Consider the following 24713-nt stretch of genomic DNA (forward strand, 5'->3'; position numbering starts at 1 on the left):
TCAAATTGGTAACATTTATCCTTTGTTATTCAACTTTTATAAGTCTTACCACCATTTCCCTCACTTTCTCCTATTGCTCAACTTAAATAGTCCTCCTTGTCCATTGTCAGATATAATATCCAGTTTACCAACCAACTGGATAGTTCTGCATTCACATATTTTCAAACCTAATCTCAAATTACTAAATTGTTTACTTGGGGTAATTCTTTCTACCAGAGTATGATATCTTGTTTTTACAAGAACCAAATGTGTCACTATATTTATATTTATGACCAGGTTTAAATAAGAATCTGCCCTGAGCTTATTCAAGCCATATTCATTTACTGAGTTGATATTACTGGAAGGTCTCTAAATAGCAGCCAGACAACAGACTCAAGCCACTGTCTAAGAACCAAAAGGGGATGCATTTCAATTACACAAATATGTTTAAGGTATTTACTGTGTTAGGCACTGTGCCGAGTACTGGGAGAGAATAAATAGCATGCACTTGGTCTCTATTCATGAAGCTTATGAAGCTTGTAGTCTGGGAAAGATAGATATGTCTATGTAAGGGCTAGATACGTGTATAAGAAAGGCAGATATAGGTGTACAGTGCATATAAAAACTCAAGGCAAAATGAGAAAAACATTCAGAATCAGGGTTTAGTACAGGGTGGGGCAAAAGTAGATTTACAATTGTGAGTCTGTGAAACACAGTTTATTGTTTATTATTTATTATTATATTATTTTCCACACGAACAACTATAAACCTACCTTTGCCCCACCCTGTATTTCAAAAATAAAACTAACGTATTTTCAGGCACATTCCTGGTTCACCCCAATTGTACCTTATCTGGTTGCAATTATTAGCCCCTTCTGTGCAGAGACAGAAATGCTCACCAACTACTCCATATATGCCTCATATTGCTTGGAGTCTTCACAGTTAGAGAACTGATGTGACCACTGGAGAATGAGCAGAATCACAGAAGAGCGGGAAAGAGTTCTTCTGCAGTCTTGCCCTACCACCATGAACACCAAGGACTCGTGTTGAGATAGTGGATCTATCAGATCAAAGTAGCCTAGAGATATAAACCACGTGAATGGGAGCCCTGGGGAGTTGCCCCAGCCAACAGAAAGCTTTACAGAGTGAGAAGTAAACGCTGGCTGTTTAAAAAACAACAACAACAACAAAAATGTTGAATTGCTGTTAAAAATCTTTTGCTGAAATAACCTGCCCTATCCTAATATACCATCTTAATAAACAAAAAAATGTTCTGAGTCATAGAGTTTAGTAAGAGTTGGTTTGCATTCATTTGGCAAATACTACTGACCACTTACAATGTGTCTGGCACTGCTTCAGGAGCTGAGAATATTATGATGCGTAGGAGAGTCCCATGCAGCTATAAGGAACGTACTGTTTTACTGAAGAAGACAATGAAATTTTCAGGTAGTGATAAATGTAACAAAGAAATAATTGTCTTACCTCATGATAATGCCCCATTTTCACTAAGTCTCACCTCTCTCATGTCCTTATTTTCCTCCCTACTCAACTCAGATTCTTTGTACCATCATGTTCATTGCCCTGCCCATATCCTCACCTCACTTACCCTTCTCTCCTGTCTTCCCATTTGCCTGGCAAAATCCTAATCTGATTAAACCCAAATCTTTGCCATCTTCACACCTACTCCTGGGTAGCTGAATTTGGCTGGAGAAAAACAATAATCCTGACTGATCTCACTTTGATTTCATGGCCACTATTCTCACTTTGTCCTCCTCATAGCTTCCTGGCAACCATCTGGTATTCCCTAATCTATCCATCTCCCATTCTCCTAAGGAACTAGCTCACATTTCCTTTCTTCTGAAACTTCCAACACTCCTCTCCCAAACTCACTCATTGTCAGAGATTTTGCTCCTGATTTCACTGAGAAACTTAGTGGAATAAGGACTTCTAAAACTCCCAGTACATCTGCCAGCCCCCACCCAGCTTTGGTACCCATATCCTCCATGTTTCCTCTTGTTACTGTGTAGAAACTAAGAACAACTCCTCCACTTCATTCTGTCCTGTCTCATCTCCTGCGGTAAACATGGAAATGTGCAACCCAGATCCCCCATCAAGGAAGGACCTGCTGCCCAGCTGCAGAGCCTACAGTCAGCAGCGTCCATCTGTCAGCTCTGTCAGGGTCTGCCACAGCTGCGGAGTTACCTCACCTGAGGTCATGCCCTTCCTACAGTAGCTTGCATGCAGTGACTGAGCAAGGCTGGAGTATAAAAGCCCAGCCAGGCAGGACACTCTGAAGAGCAGTACTCACTCCAAAGCTCCGCAAGGGGCAGGCCGAGGATTTGCCAGGTCTGATCCACACTTGGGCTTCTTCCTCTGTCCAATCCCGCTTCTTGCCCCCTTCCTTTCACAGGTACTGCTCCCTAATAAATATCTGGCATGCCAAATTCTGCTTGGGCATCTGCTTACAGAGAACCCAACTTGACACACCTACCACCACCATCATCGTAGGTTGCTTGTCTCCAGCTATTTCTCCTCACCATTTTTCATCAATTTTCCCTTCTCAACTGATTCATTCCATCATCCTGTAAACATTCAGTACCATCTTCCTTCCTCAAAGCCAAACTCCCTTTGAGCTATCTGCTCTTTTTTTTCGGCTCCCCTGAACACCAAAATTCCTGAAGAGTGTCTGAATCCATTCCCTGCCTACCTTTCTCTCCTTCATCTTCACCACCCACAGAAATAGCTGTTGTCAATCTCTAAGTCATCATTGTTATATCAATAGTCAATTCTCAGTTCTCATCTCACCTAAACTTGTAGCAGCTTCTGACCCTGTTAATCACCCTCTCCCTCTTAGACTCTTGTTATTCATTTGGCTTCTGAGACCCAACTTTCACTTGATTCTCTTCCCACTTCACTGGCTACAGTTGCTCCTTCTCCTCTCTTTTGCTGGTTCTTCTTCCTCTCCTGGACCTCTAAGCATTGAAGAGCTCCAAGGTATAATCTTGACCCTTTCCTCATCTATACCAGTGTTCACTCTTGTAGCGATCTCATCCGGTCTCAGAATTTTAGATACCATCTACATGTTGGCAGCTGCTAAATGTATACCTTTGAGCTAGAGCTTCTTCTTCTGAATGCCAGACTTTCACATCCAGCTGACTATTCTGGATCTCCATTTAAAGGCTAACAAGAATCTCAAACTTTAGACATCTGAAACAAAACAGCTGATCCCCTTCTTCATCACCCATCCCTGCCCCCTGCCCACCCCACCAAAGCCCTGTATCCCCTCCCCAACTCCTGAGGTCTTCCTCATCTCAGCAAATAGCTACTTGGTTCTTCTGGTTATTGAACCAAAAATCCAAAGTCATTATTAACTTCTCTCTCATGCCCCACATTCCATGCTTCATAGAATTCTTTCGGATATGTCCAGTCTTCACTGCTCTCATTTACTTAATATGTCTTTTCAAATATCATCCATTAACGAGATCTTCCTTGATTATCAAATATATAAAATAAAATCCCATCCACCCTACTGGTACTTACTATTTTCTTTACCCTGCTTTACTTTACAATATATCCACTTGTTTATTGGTTCATTGTCTCCACTAGAATGTAAGCTAGAAAATGGCAGGGACTTAGTCCTGCCTTCTAGCTTCCTAGTGATGAGCAGAGAGTAGGTGCTCAATGTTTTGAATGAATGAATGAAAAACAATGGGAAAGGAACAGTGATAGTACTGAGGGAGGAGGAGCACCTGAGCATAGAGCTAAATGATGTGAAGGTGGAAATCATCTGAAGATTCTGAGTGAAAAGCAGTCCTAGCAGAAAAAAAGTAGTGAAAAATTGAAAGGTAGGAATGAGCTTGGCTTTATGGGGGAACATGAAGGCTTGTGTGGCTGAAACAGCTAACTGTGTCGGAGAGGAGATCAAGATTGTCAGCAGCTGAATTACGTAGGACCTTATAAACCACTGTATTTTGAATTGTATTCCAAGTATGAGGGAAGCCATTGCAGAGTTTTAAGCACAGAGTACCCAATCTGATTAAACCACACACCACCTTGGCTGCTGTGTGACTAGAGAGGGCTGAAGTGACAGTGTGGGCACCGCTTGACCAGTGACTTGGCTGTGTGAAAATCCAAACATAAGGACAGGATTTGAATGGCATCAGTGAAGCAGGAAATGGTATAAAATTTGAGGGTAGAAATGACAAGATTTGCTTATGTTTTCAGCAGGTGCACAAAAAAGAAGAGAGAGGATTCAAAGAAAATGTCCAATTTTTGCCCTCCAACCAAGTCCGTTCAGGCAAATTATTTTTTTTTTACTCGGATGGATCATACTTCTGTTAAGTTGGGCAGCTAGTGAGTGGTTCGGGAGTTTGGAAAAATGAAGGGAGTCACATATAGAAAGGGACAATATGGGGGAGCGGAGCAGATACTGCTTCGGTGTTTCAAATGTTGAGTTTGAAATGTATCTGCGGAGCTGGTCTAGAACTCTGGGAGCACTCCGACCTGGGCAATACCTTATTTCTTCTACTATAATACACACACACACACACACACACACACACACACGATTTCCTCCTACATTTACAGGTCTGAAACTCTATTTGTCTCTGGTGACGTGAAGTCCCAACGTGACAGGCTCCTGTTCCTCACGGTGCACCTCACAGGCGAAAGGTCCTCAGAAATACCGCGGAATCGGGAGTCATCGCCAGAACCGAAATGGGATGGATCATGTCTGTAAAACACTGCACACAGCGACTCCGCGATTTGGGAACTTCTCCACCACCACGGACCAGCCCCGTCCCAGGCCCCGTGACTGCGCCTCCTCTTTTCCGGGAACGAGCGGTGGACACCATCCCCACGCAGGCCCCCTAGCGTCCTTCCGTCCAGCTCCTCCCGGGCACCGCCCCCCCGCCACACTCTGCCCGGCGCGGGTGGGAGCGTCGGCCCCACCGCCCGCCGCAAGAAGACCCCTCGCAGCCCCGCCCCACCCCGTCCCCGGGTTTCCCGCGGAGGCGCCCCGCCAGCCCCTCCTCCCCGAGCCGCGCGCGCCAACTCCCAGCTCGCGGTCCTGATTGGCCACCGCATTCCCGCTTTCTTGCCCGAACCGCCATTTTGAAAATCTTGTTGATTCTGGGGAGCTGAGAGCGCGGTGCGAGCGTCACGCCAGACAGCGTCCCGCGCGCCCTCTCTTCGGCGCCAGCCGCAGCATTCCGGAGCCTTTTTGTGCCCGGCGCGCCAGGCTCGCGGCGGCCGGGACCAGCGGTGAGGGCCGCTTCGGGGCGGAGAGGCCGTGGGGTGCAGTGGGGCCCGCCCGCTCCGCCGCGGCCATTTGGACCGCGGCCTGGGGCGGGGGAGGGGATGCGGCGCGGCCGGATGGTGGGAGGGGGGGCTCGGCCCCTAGCGGATTCCCGCTTCGGGGATTCCGGGGCCTCGGGCTGAGCGGAGGGTAGCTGGCCGTGGGGAGGGAGCTTCGCTGTTCCCGCTACGGAAGACGGCAACTTTGAGGTCGGTTTTCCCGCGGTCCCTGCTTCCTGGGGCTGAGGGGGGTCGGGGTAGTGGCGGGGGCTGCCCCATCTTTTCCGCCGGGGACAAGGAGACCGACACGCCTGCCTTGCTCCTGTCCGCAGGTGGACAGCATGTCCTCCTCGGGCCCCGCTGCGGAGGGAGAGGAAACAACTGACCATCCTGCGTCCGAGAAAGAACCCGAAATTCCCGACCCGAGAGAGGAAAGTGAGGACGAGGACGAGGACGAGGACGAGGACGAAGAAAAGGGTGGGAAGTCCTGTCCCCTAAGTGATGGATTTTACAGAAAACCGTTTCCTTGCTCTTTTTGCGCTTAGAGGCACTAAATGGGATTGATTTTCAGCAAGAATGCAAAGTTTATGTTATTGTGTTGAGCACTAACAGAGAATTAACTTTGGGAATTCCAATGTTTAAAAAATAATACTCGAAAGCGTTGATGTTATTACGTTTCTTTAGAGTGCAGTAGATTTCTCGCCTTCAATATACTTTCATAACATTTCATCAGTTGACAGGAAGTTTGTACGTTTCAGATCTGTTTTTAAAACTCTTAACCTTTGTAGGTAATGTTTTCTTTTAATCTTTTGATGATATTAGCACACATCTTTTTGAGGTAATTGTAAGGTCTTCAATAAAACGACACACTGAGTTATTGTTAGTCCTGGAAATACTTTGTTTACTAAACGTAAGCAGAGGCCCTTTTGAAAGGCTTGGGGAGTTACTTTCATGGGGGAAACACGGGTGAAAGCTATTGCTACTTGAGAAAGTCTGTAGTTAAATATGAAAGCAGTGAGCTATGAAATAATGAGCTGAGTGCCTTTTCGGTTTCGGTGGTGAGGGCGAGCGTTTTTAACCAGTTGGCTGGAGACAAGAAACAGAAGCTTGCAGAGTTAAGGGATGGCACTGTATCTATCGGTTTATCCGAAGCGGGGGAGGCAGTGCCATTTTGAAATGTGCCCGCTTCCGAAGATGTTTCTGACCACCGAAGAATCCCTATCAGAGGTACATTCCCTGACGGTATGAGCCCAGTCTGGGTTTGCTTACAACTCAGCCAAACTTGGGAAGACCTTTGAAGTTTTCTTCCCCAAAGCAGAGTTAACTGTTAATTTCTTTTAAGCCCAAATCAGTCCATGGTCAGCATTTTATAAATACTATCTGGGTTGAGATTACACTGAATGGTATGTCTTTTGTTTGTTTCAAATGGTAGGTGCTTTAAGAAGGGAGCATGACCACATTTAAGTACAAAAATGCTTAGAAAAGTTATTTTTTAAATTGTTAATTATACAATAACAAGATTGGCTGCAATATCTACTACTAGTCCCAGACTTTTGAAAAGCACTTTTTCCTCCAGTCCTTTTTTGTTAATTTTTTCAGTCTTGGACTAGTTTTAACAACATAAAAATTGTTTAAAATATGCCCAAGCAGTTTATAGTTGTTCCAGTTTATTTTTTCCCTCATTCTAAAATTCTGAACACTTTATCCTATTTAGCCCTGAAATTTTAAGTCTACTACTGAGGCGTAAAAGAAACAAGGCAGTGAATTCTGTGCCAAGTAGGGGATGGAACTGATTTATCTTGGTTTTCTTGGCAGGGGTTGGGGGATGCCTAGTAAAAGATGACTTCTAGATTTCTGCCTGTGGCAGCTGAGTCGATAATATTACTGTTTTCTGAAAGATAGAGTTCATGAAGGTGAGTGAGTTTCGAAATGATTATGACTTCCGTTTTGGATGCATTGGGTTAGGTACCCAGAGGATGTGAATGGAGCTGTCCAGTTGGCAGCCACATTGAAACTCAGATTGGGGGAAGCTCTGAACTAGAGATAGACCAAGAAAATGATGAGCTGATAGGTGGTACTCTAACTCAAGTAAACGGTTTAAATCACTCAGGGAAAGGAAGCAAAAGAGTTGCTTTTGAGTGCTTTCTCTTCTGTACATCATTCCCAGAATATACCTGCTAGAATCCCTTTCTCCTAATTATTTCTGTGCAGACCCTTACATCTCCAAATCTTACCTGTCCTTCAAAGCCAGCTTCAATGTTTTTATCCTTTTTCCCTAATCCAAAGATAATTACTGTTTCCTCAACTTTCAGAACTCTTATTTGTGTCTTTAGGAGAGGCATTTTATCTACTTGGGAGTATAATATTTGTGTCTCATTACCCCCCAGGTAAAATCTAAAAGAGATAGTCAATGTCTTAATCATGTACTCAGTCCCCCTTAGCATCTTGTGCAGCTTTGCACAAAACAAGCATTCAGTTAAATGATTGGAAGGATCTCCAGTGGTGTAGTACAGTGTGCTGTTATTTATCTGACTTTATCTCAGACACTGGGTAAGTGGTTTTAGAAAATCAGGCTTAGTGTTTTAAGCATATTTTCCAGCTTTTTTAAAAAAGCATTCTGGACTAAACAGAATTTAATATTTTAATGATTTATGATCATAATTATGAATATTATTTATTATACTAAGAAGCAACACAAATGCCCTCCCAGTTGATTGCAGTAAATGTAAACTTGTAGAATGTTAACCTATCCATAGTAACTCCAGGCTGCTTTGCCTTACTTAAGGTCCTTGTTTTCTTTTTTTTGTCAGCCTACTAAATTATTGCTTTTCTTGTATGTCTTTTGAAGTTCTTATAATCTTAATTCTTAACTGGTTTTGAGGCACAGTGAATTGAATTCTAATTAATAGAATTACATGTACTCAAAGAATAAGCTACTTAAGGGCCCTGGTGATTTTTCACAAACTGACTGGACTTTAATAGCAATAATTGTAGTTGGATAAAAGTTTGTTTTCTGATTTTTTTTAAAAAATTGGATCCCTGTGAGGTTGCCAGGTAAGTATAATGTTACTCTAAAAAAAATCTTGCAATTGACTGATCAAGTATTTTTGTATCTGTTATGTTAGTTTTCTTCTCAGAAGTCTGCTGAGGAAAAGAGTAAGGTATTAGGTTTCTGTGATTATTTTCTACATGTTTATCCAGTAAAAATATATTCTTTAAGCTTTTTGTCATTTAAGAAGTATTACATTAATTTCTAGAAAAGAGTCTCATCGTGGAAGGCAAGAGGGAAAAGAAAAAAGTTGAGAGGTTGACGATGCAAGTCTCTTCTTTACAAAGAGAGCCATTTACAATTGCACAAGGTAAGTTTATTCTATGTTCTTTCATTTTACGGTGAAAATGCCTAAAATATACAAAATGATGTTTAATAGTGCTTAATTTTTACTAAGTAGTTTACCAATATATTATTGTTATTTTAATTTGCCTTATTAGAGCAAAAGTTATGTAAATTATGCTCTAAAAATAATTTTCATTAAATTAACTTTGTAAATGTATAAACATGTAATGGTATTTAACTTCAATTATTATGGTATTTTTTGCTAGGAAAGGGGCAGAAACTTTGTGAAATTGAAAGGATACATTTCTTTCTGAGTAAGAAGAAAACAGATGAACTTAGAAATCTACATAAACTGCTTTACAACAGACCAGGCACAGTAAGACCTTTTTTATAACATCAACCTAGTAGCATATTTACTGTGTTAATATGTATTAAAGTACTTCACAATAGAAGCATAATTTTAGTCCTGGAAAGGACTTTGGTGATCAGATAGTTCAATTTCCATACCATACAATTGAGCAAACTCAGACACATACTTTTAAAATGTCTTATCAAGAGATACATAGCTGGATATTAACAATTAGGATTGCAATATCCAGGGATCCTTCTACTGAAGTTGTTTTTATGCCAAACTGAAATGTCAAATTGTGGTGATTTTAGTGATTTTTTAATTGTTATTTTTTTGGACTTTTTTAGTCATTCAGAATAAATGATACAGTATAATTGTATATTATTTTTAGCAAATATCTGATAAATTAGGTGGTACTTGCTTGCCAATAGATTTGTTAAAATAAATCAGTATTTTATTTACTGAATTATTTTACAGTAGTCTCCCCTTATCTGTATGGTGTACATTCCAAGACCCCCAGTGGACGCCTGAAACTGAGGATAGTACTGAACCCTATGCATGCTATGTTTTTTTCCTATACATACCTATAATAAAGTTTAATTTATGAATTAGGCATAGTACGAGATTAACCATAAGCAATATTGAAATAGAACAATTATAACAATGTACTATAATAACAGTTATGTGAATGCAGTCTCTCTCAAAATATCTTATTGTACTGTATGGTACTCATCTTTTCACTTAAAGGAAGCACTTTATTGCTTCTCTTTGGCATATCTGAATTGCCAGCGTCACTCCTCTTGTGCTTTGTGGCTGTTATTAAGCAAAATGAGGGTTACTTGAACAAAAGCACAGAGGCACCACAGCAGTTCATCCAAGCTGGCTACTAAGTGACTAATGGGCAAGGAGCGTATATAGTAATCTGTTTTACTTTTCGTGGTTTTAGTTACCTATGATCAGCTGTTGTCCAAAAATATTAAATGGAAAGTTCCAGAAATAAAGTCATTAGTATTACATTGCACACTGTTCTGAGTAACATGATGAAATCTTACATTGTCCTGCCTGAGATACGACTCTGTCCGGCGTATCCATGCTGTATACTCTTACTTGCCTGTTAGTCACTTAGTACGAGGTCTTTGTTGGTTATGAGATTGACTCTCACTGTTGCAGTGCTTTTGTTCATGTAACCCCTATTTTACTTAATAACAGTCCCAAAGCCATTCACATTCTTTTAGTACAGTATATTATAATTCTGTTTTATTTATTGGATGTTATTAATCTCTTACTAGGCCTAATTTATATACTAAACTTTATGGTAGGTATGTGTATATATAGGAAAAAATATATAGTATATATAGGGTTTGTGACTAACTTGTTTTAGACATTCAGTTGGGGTTTTGGAATGTATCCCCCTCAGATAAGGGGAACCACAAAGGGATGATTCATGTCCTAGTGGGATGCCTTGAAATTTCATGTTTAGAATTGCCTGCAAAATTCTAAGCCAGTGGGTTCTGTTCCCTGTTAGCACACATGCCTAAGTTATGGGTTTAGTGCCCAGTTGGGGTGCGAATGAGAGGCAACCAGTTGATGTTTCTCTCGCACTTCGATGTTTCTCTCCCTCTCCTTCCTTCTCCTCTCTAAAATCAATAAGCATGTCCTCGGGTGAGGATAAAAAGAAAAAAGAATAGCATATAAAACTTACGAGTTTTTATTTCCAGAATTATAGTATTTTCAGACCACAGTATCCATGGATGAAGGGCTACTGTACTGTACATACAACTTCAGTATTCCATGTAATCGAAGCTTTGCTTTGGGATTGTACATGGCCAAAAGTAAAACTTGACATTATTAGGTTAGAATTTCTGAGGCCATGGTGTAATTTATTTTCATGCCTATTATCTCATTTGGAGGTGCTCTGTTCTTTACTTTTCAAAGAGTAAAATCCTTGACTTTGCTATTACTTGTAACTTTTTATTACTGAGGGAAAGGATGCCTTTTCAGGTAGTAACTTTCCACATCCCCTGGTACAGTCAAATAACATTAAGTTGTGGTTTTATGATTACCAGTAAAAATTGCTAGGTAAAAATTCATTCAAATTGTCATTTTTGAAAAATAAACTTTGTAAGCCTATTATAATGTTAATATTTTAGTAATAAATACAGTTTTTAATTGTAAGAAATGTTGCATAAACCAATATTGTAACTTGGAGACAGACAGGAAAATAAAGATATTGGCTTTGAATTTTTTCTTGTGTACATTATTAAGTAATAAGTAGCATTAATAATAAGAGAAACATTTTCAGGTGTCCTCATTAAAGAAGAATGTGGGTCAGTTCAGTGGCTTTCCATTTGAAAAAGGAAGTAGCGAATATAAAAAGAAGGAAGAAATGTTGAAAAAGTAAGCTATTTTTATAAATACCATATTTTGATCAGTGTGCTTTAAATTTTAATTTTAAACATTTGCTGTGATCACCCATACATTTTTAGTAGAGTGCTGAGTTTTTGCTTTAAATGCCAAGACCTAATTTGTCTTAATAACTATTAACTTGGTATATTCATTACTTTCCAATAGATAGTGGTTGTCAAGATTATTGAAAACTCAAGACATTTCTGTTTCTTAGAAGAATGATAGACACATAGGGAAATCGTTCACAGTCCAAATTTCAGAAGTGCTAAAGGGAATATAATGAAAACTCTCACTCCTGTCCTGTCAGCCATTCTGTTCCTCCACTTATAGGTACCATTTAAGTACCTGTAAGCTTTTGAAGATAATCAGTTTGATAGAAACAGTATCCTTCCCCATATTGCAAGCACGATGACATATTAGAGCTTTTGTTTATTAAATTTTCCATAGTTTAAGACCTCTACATAATAAAGATGATTATGTATTTCTTCATTGAAACATAGTAGGAATGCTGAGGTTGGGGAATGCAATATTTACTCACAATCAGCAGACAGAAGAATGATCAAGTCCATGAATTTTATAGAATTGAATTGAAAACTTTATATTATTTTCTAGTAATTAACTTAGGTATTCTTCTAATTCTTGTAGAATTTAATTGGTAAATGGTGTTTTCAATTTTTAAATAATATTATCTGGTTGTATTTGTACACTAAGGATTATTAGGAGTACTTCTAAGATTCAGAGAAACATTGGGTACTCTTAATGTTTGTAGCCTAGATTGATTAGCTATTGCATTTATATTGCAGGGAATGTTTATAAACTTCACAACATAAGCACCTTTTTGTTCTTGTTCTTTCTCAGATTTAAAAATGCCATGCTAAAAAGCATCTGTGAGGTTCTTGATTTGGAGAGGTCAGGTGTAAATAGTGAACTGGTGAAGAGGATCTTGAATTTCTTAATGCATCCAAAGCCTTCCGGCAAAGTGAGTACCATTTTGTATTATTTTAGTAACAAATCAATTATTAATAGCCTGTCCTTAGTTTCTCTTTTCTGTGGAACAATTTTGTTAGCATTGCTGTCTACATTCAAAGAATATATATGCGTTCCATTGACCTATCTGCAACGATGTCATGATAGAAATAACATAGAAGACCTATGGATATGTTCTCCCTCATCAGATATAAAGGATATAAGATTAAGAAAAATAGTTATTAACTAAATATCACATGGGCCAGAAGTACAAACTAAGTATCCAGAGTTATGTATCTAGAAGGCACTAGAAGAACAAAAACAGATTGAGTTGAGGATGAGGCATTGGGCTGGTATGCAATCTGTAATCAGGTCTTGAAAGACGAGATGGGGCTTAATTGGACTGGATGTTTTCTGGATGCTGGAATACAGTTATATAAAAGTGACATAAAGCTGACTTTTAATAAGTTTCTTGGATTTGGTTTTGAGAATCCTCTGCAGAGTCCAGGACTTGGACAGAGATGTAAAATTTCCTTATTATTTACCCTACTCTTCCTAAAATCTAGATTAGGTTTGCCCTGATTGTTTAATAGAACAAATAACGTCATTGACTTAAAATGTCTGTTGAAGTGTTACTTATATGACTTTGCATTTTCAGTTTTAAGTCTGTCAAGTATTTTCATATTCTTCCTCATTTTGCAAGGAAAGAAATTGTGAAGTCATCCAGAGGGCTTAGGGATCCAGAAGAACACTATCAGCAAGGGAAGAGGACCTAAAGATTAGAAACCAGAAAATAACTCTGGGCCTTGTTTTTCTGTGTTTATCATTATCTGGACAAGAACAGATAAGGGATACTTGCATCATATAGCTACAAACCTAAGGGTACAGTGATTTTTCAAGGAGGTTTCAAATTGGCTTACTTAAAAATGAGGTATTATCAAGATATTATCTTTCTATTTTTCTATACTTTTACTATGGCTAAACCTCTACTGCTTCAGAATTTTATTCGACAAGTTGAACACTTTCCCCAGAAGCAATTACCAAGTTTCCAAAGTTGTTAAGAATATTTTTATATTCTTTTCCTCACTGACTTTCAAATGTGTTGGTTTGAGAACTCTACTACCCTCTTAAAAATGAATGAGGACCCCAAGAGCTTTTGTTTACTTGGACTATTCTGATATATTCTATATTCTAAGTTCAAACTAAAAATTTTCTAACAATGCCCACTGCATGGTAACAGAAGTAATATTTTGTATGAAATCTGTTCATGCCTGACTTAAGATAGCTATATCCTTATTTGCTTCTGCATTTTAATTTATTGCAGTGTATATTGCTTTGCTTGAAGTATATGAAGAAAACCCAGCCTCACAAAGTTATATACCATATTTTGCCTTGTATAATGTGCACTTTTTGCCCAAATTTTTGAAAGAAATGTAAGGATGCGTACTATCCATGGGCACAATGATTACATGCCATGGGCACAATAATGGGCATAATAATCCTGTGTCTAATGTGCACAAAATGTGGGTGTGCATTATACATGGTGAAATACGATAGTTAGAAAAAGGATTATTTTAAAAATCTCTTAAAAATTATGGATATTCTTTAATATAGCATCAAAACTTATCAGTTGTAGTTTCTTAAAGGTTAGTTGTAATGTGGCATCTGATATGTTAATGAACTTGGACCTTTTACCTGTATGATTTTGTAATATGCATTCACTTTTTGGGAAATATTGGTTCCCTGAATTATGCATATCTTCCAAATGTTGGCACATTCATTTCATTAAACACTGTTGGTGTGTCACATTCATTAATACAACCACCATCTCACCTGAAAAATCTGTACATATGCAAGGCTGTCAGGTTCATGGTAGTAGACATTAATTTTCCAAAATTCTAATTTCGCCTTGAACTTTGAAATGTATCATTGGTAATAAATTGGCAGTTATTTTCCTTGAACTGACAGGATCATGTCCTTCATTTTTGACAATATGTCTGTCAAATATCTAAGTCCAAATAGGAATAGTTTTTTAATGATTATTTTTAACAGTGTTCCATGAAAAAAGTAGCTAACTTAGGTCACATCTCAATAGCACAAGTGTATTTCCTTGAGAAAACCAGTGAACTTAAATTTGTACAGGAAGTACTTCATGTTGTACCTCCCATTTTGTTAGGTATTCTGAGGACACGTACTCGAAAGTTTGGATTTAATATCGTTAATATTTACTGCTTCATCCAAAAAGTGGAACACCTTTTTTCCCCCAGTGTGCTAGTGTGTGGTTGCACAGAATATAATGACTACTACTAGCACATTGTGCTGCTCTGCTTTGATGAGTAAATATACTAAGGTGCCAGCAGTTTACCTACCTTTGCTTTTACATAATCAGTGGAAATGTCAATACCGTGAAAAAGCAAATAAATGTCTTGGTGTTATGAAAATAGTTTTGACCTGGTAGGTTTATGAAAAGTTCTCAGGAAACCCCAGGGTCCATGAACCACACTTTGAGAATGATTCTTTTATCCTTCCTTATAGAATCTTAACTTCATATTTGATTCTGATTACTTCTTAATCGAATGGTATCTTAGGCTATTTTCTATGCTACCATGTACTTCATCACTTAAGGAAAACACTAAACTCATTAGTACTAATTTTTTCTCCTCTATAGTCTTAATATTGTTGAATTAATGTTGTTTCACTATTCTTTTGTGTTTCCACCTTGATTATTTGTTAATCAGATTTTGTTTACAAAATGGGATGATACTATTGACACTGTATTCAGATTGATAGATTAAACTAATTTAAAACCAATGTAGGAAAGTTCTAAAGCACTTATATATTACTATTTTTTAATTAAAAGCTTATCTATTTTTGGAAGTTGCATTTTCTTGATTGGTAACTTGAATGATTTAAAAGCTTTTATTTTCCTGTGTAGATTTATTTAGCACCCATTCCAGTCCTCATATTACTAATTTCATGTACAGATTATATTCTTACTATCTGCATTTGGTTCCTGAGCTGAGGAAAGTGAGGGTTGTCATGTTTTTCTAAAAACATTTGAACCCTGGATTTCATATGTGCAAGTGAGTAGTATAAGTTTAGACAGTGAGTGTTACCTTTTCTCTAAACAGGGATGTCAAAGAATTTATCTAAATATATTTGTTTTTTGGTAATGGTAGTAGTTCATGTAACAAGGATATCTATTCATTCAAGGAAGTTTTTTTACAGAATCTGTGACAAATATCTTTGGTCCACTAACTTAAAATTTCTGGAGTGATCTAGATTGGCTGTTTTCCAATCTGTTCTGAAAAGGGTAGGTAGGGTTTTTTTTGGCAAATTAGAGGCTATTCTGTAGATTGTAGATCACCTGAGAACACTACATTACACAAGCAGCCACTTTTTCTTAATTGCACAGGTGACAGACAGTGACCTCTACAACTGGAAATTCTTGGGAGAGAAGGGACCTGTGGTTCTGCTAGTTTCATAAAAAGGATTGCCTAAAGTTATCACTAACATTCGTACCATTGTGCGTCGTATGGTTATATTATGGAATTTTTTCTGTTAATTTCTGTTGACTACAGAAAATAATACAGGCAAAAATAAAAGTACTCATAATTTCAGAAATAAGTAACTCCTTATATATATCTTTTTATATCCTTTATTTAGGATTATTTTATGGTTTTCAGTTTTAGAAGTTAGCAAGTTCTCCCCAAAGAAAGCATTTAAAAATTAAATTTGTTGTTTTACATAATCATTTTCCTCACATGATCTACTCTGCTTTTTAAATGAGTTTTAATCAAACATCAAAGAAAGAACAATGTAGTTGTTTTGTGGTTCTTGGTTTCATAATTAACATACTTAGTACTTACTGCATGTTTCCAATCATCAGTGAGAATATAATGCTGGCATTATTGAAAGCTGTGTTCAGAGGTAATATGAATATAAACTATATAGTTCATAAATTGAGAATATGTATGGTGAGATTTTATTTACTTTATGGATGGTTCTTCCCAGCCCTTTGATTGGAGGATCCCCTAAAACAAGAACCTTTTTTAGCAGTGGCTAATGTTTATAGAAATGAAATAAGTTGTGAGTCTAATTCAAAATATCATCTTGATCAAGTGTAAACAACGGTCTGAGGTTAACACAGTGTGTACTTGGGCTTCTAGTCCCATGTCATAACAGAGAATGTATATTTAAACATTTGTGAGGTGTCTCTTGCCTAGGCGTTTAGAATACAAGTGAAAGGGTAGTTGAGACAAAAAGATTGATGATACATTAAGTTAAAAATGAATTATTCCTAAAGCTGCCAAGTTTGGAAATATCTTGAGACAAGAACAAGAAGAATTGAGTTGAAGTAGGTCTCATAAACAGTTGATTGACTTGGAAACATAATACCTCATTGAGACTTATTTTATTTTATGCAGCCATTGCCAAAATCTAAAAAAACTTCTAGCAAAGGCAACAAAAAGGAACGGAACAGTTCTGGAATGTCAAGGAAAGCAAAGCGAACCAAATGTCCTGAAATTCTGTCAGATGAGTCTAGCAGTGATGAAGATGAAAAGAAAAACAAGGAAGAGTCTTCAGAGGATGAAGATAAAGAAAGTGAAGAGGAGGTAAAACTTTTCGGTTTTTTCCCTCTCATTTCTTTTCCTGGGGAGAGTTAAATATTCCTGCTATATCAAAGGTATAACCAGAAAACAGATTCTAGGAACTACCAGTACCATACTGGTTGTTTTTAATTCTGAAGACATGTAAATAGTTACATATAAACCTGTACTTTCCCCTAAGAAGCGTGCCAGAGTGTAAAAGTTGGAAGAGTGAGGTTTGTGTGGACTGGATTTGAGCTGGGCGTTGACTAGATTAGGTCAAATGGGAAGGGAAGGGACTGGGCGAGGGGTTCGTATCCTGAACAGGAACACAAAGGAGCAGGTGTTTTTAGAATTTTTTCATAGTATATTAATATAATATGATGGTCTTGAACCATTTTATTCTGTTTTATACAAAAAGCAAGGAGTTTAAGGACCACCATTTCCCCCCCTCAATTTGTTGGGGATTAATTAATGAGAATAACAGCATTTGAAGTTTAATTGGTGGGCAAGTTTTGTATCACTTAGGAATGCCTGCCATTTTCCTTTCCTTGCAAATCTTTGTTAAGTGTTGAATATTTAGTTTTCAAAATGAAACTTCAGGAAGGGAAGAACTGAACCATTTAAAGGTTTAACTTTATACCCTTTCCTTGTCTTCAGTCAAGTAGGTGGTGAATGGGTACAAGGAAATGACTTCCCGTTTTTAATAGTGGTTTGGTAGACTCTATATTAACTTTGTTTTATTGCCCTTCATTGGTCAGAACTTGTTATTCTATAAGTTGGGTAATGTACTCGGGTCTTATTTAGGACTTGAGTAATATGAGTTGACATTTCAGGCCAAAATGTCAATACTTTTCATTGTGGGTGGCTGTCTTTTTTTTTTTTAAGATTTTATTTATTTATTTTTAGAGAGAGGGGAAGGGAGGGAGAAAGAGAGAAATATCAATCTGTGGTTGCCTCTCACGTGGCTCCCACTGGGGACCTGGCCCGCAACCCAGGCAGTGCCCTGACTGGGAATCGAACCGGCAACCCTTTGGTTTGCAGCCTGCACTCAATCCACCGAGCTATGCCAGCCAGGGCTGGATGGCTGTCTTGTGCCTTGTATAATGTTTGCCCACTAGATGCCAGTAGCACACTTCCCCAACCTCCACTTGTGAAAACCAAAGATGTCTCCAAACATTGCCAAATGTCTCCTGAGGGACAAAATCACCTCCAGTTGATAACCTCTAGATTAGAGGGAATAAAGATGTGGTGAACTCTGGTTTTGTATGTATAAGTATGTGTTTTATGTATATTTGTCTTTAGGTATTTAAAATCCATGCATGTTTGAATGTCAAATTTTATAAAGACTTTAGTAAAGCTAAGTTTGAAATGCTTCATAATTGAAAGAATATTACAAATCTAGCAGGTATTTCATAAATATTTTAATATATTTTTGGTATAAAAGGAAGATGAATAATCTGAGCACTGTGGGGCTTTATAAATTTTTATTTTTAAGATTTTATTTATTTCTAGAGAGAGGGGAAGGGAGGGAGAAAGAGAGGGAGAGAAACATCCATGGGCTGCCTCTCACATGCCCCCAGTCAGGGCCCTGCCAGCAATCCAGGCATGTGCCCTGACGGAATCAAACTGGTGACCTTTTTGTTCTCAAGCCAGCACTCAACCCACTGAGCCACACCAGCCAGGGCTGAGCACTAAGGTTTTTATGGAATAGATTTTAAGACCATCTGGGAGGAAAACATGTTTGTTCCTATGTGAATATGCAGTAGTGGTAATTGTGTAGTAATAGTATTATTTCTCATTCAACAAAATTTTGGTTATCTACTGTAAGTATTCACCATACTTTCTCTAAAACCCTTTTAGAGGCAGATTTTAAAGCATGGAAAGTTGTTATGGAAAATAAACATCTGATTTTTGTCAAAGAGGCAGTCTGCTTACGAGCATGGGCTTTGGAAACTATCTGAGTTCAAATCCAGATATACCTTTGTATGACTTTAGGCAAGTTACTTAACCTCTGTAACATCAGATTTCCTGCTGTAAAATGGGGATAATAATAGCAAACTCAAATGGTTGTACTAAGTGACCTTATATAAAGTACTTGGAGCAGTGCATGGTACAAGTACTAAGTATTAACAGCTATTCTTAGTATTCAGTTGACCTTTTATCATATATAGGATTTCCAAATCTAATTTTCCTGTCATTACTAAAGTGCAGGAAGATTGGATTTAGAAAGATTATTCATTTTCTTACTCGCTTTCCAGATTATTGTTTCATTGTTAGAAGTAGTAGAAGTCTGTGAATATAGATAATCCCTGACTTACAACCATGTTGGTTACTGGTTAATTGATCACAAGTGAAACTGTTCCACTGTATATCACAGTCTTTCTTTCTACATTGCCATAAACAATGAGCTTTTGCTAGAAACCCAGATCAAGTGATGAAAATACATAGAGGAAAAAAGCAAACAGAAAAATGCTTTTATGGACATTAAGTATATAAAGTTACACAATATAAAAGCTGTATCATGTACTCTATTTTCTGCCTCAGTTTTTCTGTTTGGGCTGATGCAAGCCAACTTCATAAAATACAGTGCCAGCAAAATCTGGTCTGAGAAATGATTCCACACCCTCCAAATAAATCTCCCTCCAATAAGTATAGGTATTTTTTATTGCTCTGAAGACTTTCAAATTTAGGGCTGCCCTCCTCAAAAACTTGACTGCTGATTCCATTTCTGTGAAAAGCTCTGATTGCCTTTTGAAGGAAGTAAGTACCAGGAGGAGGAGCAGTATTTCTATAACTTTTTCTTTTTGCTGCCATTTTTTGTCAAGTGAAACCTTATTAGGGACGTCATAAATGGAGGTATTTGGGTCATGACCATGAAAGCACCTCTTTTCTAAGAGACCAGGAAGAAGAGTTGCAGGCCGATCAGAAAAATGGTAGATTGCCTGTAGATGGAATTTCTTGCAGATTATTTTTTTGTAGAAAATTACTAAGTTAATATTATTTATTGTTTATTTCCTGGAGTAAATTTTTCTTTCATAAATAAAAAAACTTCTCCCTACTAAGATCAGTTTCATATTCTATTTCAAGTTCTTGGACTAAATAGAAACTTTAAGTAAATGAAGATGAAGTTATCCCCTTTCTTTTTTAAAAGTCTTTTATGAGCAAATGCCACATTAGCATGTCAGCCAATAATTGCTAAGACATTTTGTTCAAAGTTCTCTGTACCTATATCTGTTTCTGTGGTTCGTAGTGAATGGTTCACAACGGTTTTTAATTCTCTTTCTTTGGAATTAACTCAAATTAAGGTGCTTTTTCTGAGAATTACTTGGGTAATAATTGTTTCATAAAAGAGCTGTTTTAAACTTGTTCATCATCTCGGCTCTTGGATGTTTTCAGGAGAGCAATTTGGAACCAGGAGGAAACTGGTAGACAAAGTTAGAAAAATGACAGGTTTAGTTATTTTCTGTAAACTACTCTGAAAATGAACTGGTTCCCATATTGGATTAGCATCTTTAGGGGAATTATGCTAAAATGAACTAATAAGATTAAATCATATTCAGATGTGCCATTCACAGAAATTAGACTCAAGCACAGAGAAATTACTGGAGAGTGCAGAGAAAAGAAGGAAAAAGCAGTGCTTCCTAGGTTGGAGGAAATGAGTCTAATAATTATTTTATACCCTTAAAGCATACTTAACTTTTTTTTCCATTTTATCTATTCTCTAGTTTTTGTTTTCTATTGTTTTTATATCCTCTTGTCTTTAGAAAACATAAAACTGGATTTTTACTTTGCAAGTATTGAGAATGTATCTGAATGTTGTAATATAAATGAGGAAAACCTTAAGTTGTACATACTTAAAAACCTCACTAATAATGTCCAAAACGGAAGTTCCTTCTTCTTTCATGGCACGAAGTCCACAGACAGGCACTCAAGAAAAAAAAGTATCAAGAATTTGGGTACTGTTTTCCTTCCTGAGCCATCATCTATATATGGCATTTAACCTTATGATCACAAAATGGTTGTTTTACCTTTAGGCATTGTTTCCCCATTCTAGGTAGGAAAGAACAAAGGGCTTTCTTCTAGTAATGTTTCCCACCACCCCACCCATGCACAGGAAGGGATGCCTTTTACCAGAGGTCCCCATGTTTATCTCATTGGCCAGGACTTTGATTCATGGTCACCTAGTTCAGGGGTGTCAAACTCATTTTCACCGTTGGCCGCATCAGCCTTGTGGTTGCCTTCAAAGGGCCGACTGTAATTTTAGGACTGTATAAATGTAACTACTCCTAAACAGTTAATGGAGAGCTTGGCGCTGAGGCTGGGTAGAAACAAGGTGGAGGGCTGGATTCAGCCCCCAGGCCTTGTGTTCACCATTTGTGTCTTAGTTGAATGGAAAGCTGTGAGATCCAGGTGTTAGCTTTCCTGCTTCTATAGGAGGAAGGCAGATAAAAAGAGGGATGTTGAGTGAGCCATTCTACAATGTTTGCCAAATAAAAGAAACTTGCATCATAATTTCTGGTAAACATATATTTGGACCATTTGAAAAATTTGGTAGTGGTAGGAGGGTGAATGTGAAAAAGTTTTGTTAGTCCTTAATTATGTTCTAAACAAAGAAATCTCCCATCTAATGATTTGATCAAAGGGATTACAAAACTATAAACTACTAAACCTTTTGTTGGAAGGCAAAGTTGAACAATCACCATAAAAAATCTATTTAGACTTGTTTTCATATTTTATGAAATATGAGACTTGCACATTCTTTACTCTTGGCGCGCTTGGATTCTCAGCCAAGTTGTTATAAGAATAGTGTAGTTTAAGCTAATTTTTATTTTGTTCATCTGTTCACCCAGTACAACCTTTCTGCTATGAGGACAGGATTCTGGCTCTGTGACAGGCGTCTTTTTTGGAGACCCTCCTTCAAAGAGCCCTGCTGCCTATAAAAAAGATAGGTAAGCCTTCTCTCCCAAGATTTTTTTTTTGCCTTCCTTCAAAAAGTGCTTGTGTCATTCCTCTGATTTTTATACCTTCACGGTTATCAGAGACATGGAAAATCCCCTTCAAATTAAAAAAAAAATTATATTAATCTTTAAAAATTTTAAATTATAGTACACTGTACTATCTAAAATTAATGGCAGCTGTCAATTCTTACCTGTTTTCCTTTAGCACATCAAAACTACCTACAGTACTGGCTGGTCTTGATTAAACTGCTCACAGCATATTTAAAAATAGTAAGCCAGAATCTTAAAAATAAACCCATGACAATTTGGAAACTAGCCTTTTCTTTTTGTTTTGAACTTACCTAATTTTTTTCTCATACATTTTGTTAAAAGACTCAAGTTTTGGGAATATGCTAAATGCTGTTGGAGTTACAGAAGATACTTTCTACCCAAAATATCATTTGAGTGATACTTAATATTACAGAATTTCAAAAAAGAGAATCTCTCTATTGATGAAGTAAAGCTTTGGGAGAAGTGGAAGATGTGCCAGTTGAAGTTGACCTTGGGAACAGAAAGGAAAGTTGGACATGTAAACAGAGATGGAGGGCAGGAAAGTACAGGGTAGCATTGACAAACTCTTGTGGTTAGGTTGTGTCCAGAAGTAAAGGAATGAGAGGTGAAGCTAGAGTAATGTACTTTGAAGCCAGACTAAGAGAATCCATAAGGTTGGACATTATTATGTGAACAGTAAAACTTTGGGGATAGATTCATTGTTCTCATTCATTCAAAACAATTGTCTCATTCGACCTGAGCACTTTGCTCTGTGGGGAGAAAAGAGAGACATGGCCTCTGCCTTCCAGGAACTGACAGTCTACGTGTGAAAAAGCACCACTTGTTCAGTAAGCATTTATTGGTACGTACAAGGAGGAGAAACTGTTGAGATTCATGTACTTTCAGATTTTGCATCTCATTTACTTTTGACTCCGTGAGAGAAGAACGTATATCCTCATTTTTTAATTTTGAGGATACAATAAACATATAGTGGTTTTTAAAAATGTTTTTTCTATATTACTCTTTCCAGAGCTTCTAATTCATGTACTTTTGTCTTCACAATTCTCTATGTAGATCTACTGACTTAGACCCAAATTTGATTTTAAGTAATAGCTGTAGGGAAGTTAATAATGAGTATATATCTACTTATGCTCATAAAAACTTAAAACTAAAAGTTTTTGATGTAAACTTTATAACCTGAGAAATTATCCTATTGATTGCTTTAGCTGGTTCCTGCCCTTTCCTTATATATCTTCAATGATTCATAAACTAGACCAGGAGTTGATAAATGGTGGCCTGTATACCAGATTAAGCCTGGGGCCTAGTTTTTACAGCCTGCAAGCTGAGAATGGTTTTTCTACTTTTAAAATATTTGGAAAAAAGCAAAAAATTAAGAATGTGCAATAATGACCATATATAACCAGGAAAGCCTAAAACATTTACTATCTGGTAATTTATAGAAAAGATTTGGTGACAGATCTAGACCATAAATTTACCTCTCACCTTACATGGTTCATAGTGAGGATAGTCAGCTCTGGGGCTTTTCAAAATATAGGTGCCAAGGCCCCACTCATGATGATTTGATCTTTATTTTTTTCTTACATGTACACTCTATATATAGTTAAGTTGTGCCAGAAGGCAGTGATATAAAAATCAAGTTTGGCTAACTGCTTTTAATAGTGTAAAAAAACATGTTTATTTTAGCAAGCAGAGTGATTCTAATGAAAGAGAACCTTGGGGTTGGAATAGATTGTTAAAGATTATCTAGTCTCCACGGGTCTTTTCCCATCTTAATTTTCACAGTAATTATATAGGAAGTGCCAGTTTTAAGCTCTGCACTGGAGATCAAGAAACAAGACAGGGCCTCTACCCTTACGCAGTTCATTTTACTTGGTAGGAGGGGAGAGGGCAAAGATTAGGAGAAAAAAGTACAGTAGAATATAACTTAGCTAAAAAAGAGCTGTGGACAAGGTAATGTGGAAGATCAGACGATAGGAGTATTTACTTCTTAGGAGGAGAATGTGGGGAGCAAAGATCCAGATAGGAAAACTTCACAGGAGGTGACAATTTGATCTGAACCTTGAAGGATAACTAGAAGAGGTTGGCAGAGCAGAAGAAAGGTATTTGGAGAACACCATTTAAACAAAATTGGATTGTACCAATTTTAGATTTAAAAACAATGTTTTTAAAGTAAGGATATAAGGGCCTATACAGAGTTTGGGGTTAAACTCAAAGACAGCTCTATACAGAGTTTGGTTGGCCTTTGTTGCTATTCTCTGTATTCTCTGCCAACATTTTTTTTTTTTCTTTGTCATCATTAGTAACATTTGTACGTAATGGAAAAAAAGTTTAACAATATGAAATATAAGTTATGGTATCACTGGCTTATTCCTGTAAAAAGAATCATATAGGTAGATTAGTCATTTCTATAAGCAGCTGATATAGTAGGGGGCACACTGGATTTAATCAGAAATCTTGGATTTTACTAGCTATAAGGCATTGGCTTGCTTATAATGAGAAACAGTTTGTCTTTGCGGTTTGTTTTTTGTTTTTGTAGCTTATAAGATAGTGGATATGAAAGCAGTGCTATACAAATGCATTTTTTTTCTTTTTAATTATGTTTTTAACCACATCCTGGGTTCAGAGTAAACCTGATCCTACAAATGATACAAAAGTGAACATGACAAGAAATATTTAAGTGGCTGCTTTATGCCAAACATTCTTGTAGTTGCTGGGGGTGCATAAGACTAAGTAAGATAGTGGGGTGTCTTTTCTCAAGGCGGTTGTCAGATATGGCCTTAAAA

At 37.5% G+C, this 24713-nt stretch overlaps 1 protein-coding gene across 3 annotated transcripts in view; it reads left to right on the forward strand.

Moving 5' to 3' along the window:
• The first annotated feature begins 4962 nt into the window (after positions 1-4962).
• Positions 4963-24713, forward strand: part of DEK (DEK proto-oncogene) — a 29788-nt gene continuing 10037 nt past the window's right edge. The window contains exons 1-7 of one of the 3 annotated variants that reach the window (XM_053920446.1): positions 4963-5241; positions 5607-5751; positions 8532-8633; positions 8875-8984; positions 11260-11354; positions 12222-12342; positions 16757-16945. In XM_053920446.1, the coding sequence (XP_053776421.1) occupies positions 5616-5751; positions 8532-8633; positions 8875-8984; positions 11260-11354; positions 12222-12342; positions 16757-16945 (753 nt within the window). In that variant the 5' untranslated portion in view covers positions 4963-5241; positions 5607-5615. The other 2 variants (XM_024565410.4, XM_045199503.2) reach the window with 2 other exon arrangements.

This window comes from Desmodus rotundus, chromosome 3 (assembly GCF_022682495.2).
Source record: "Desmodus rotundus isolate HL8 chromosome 3, HLdesRot8A.1, whole genome shotgun sequence".
Lineage (NCBI taxonomy): Eukaryota > Metazoa > Chordata > Mammalia > Chiroptera > Phyllostomidae > Desmodus > Desmodus rotundus.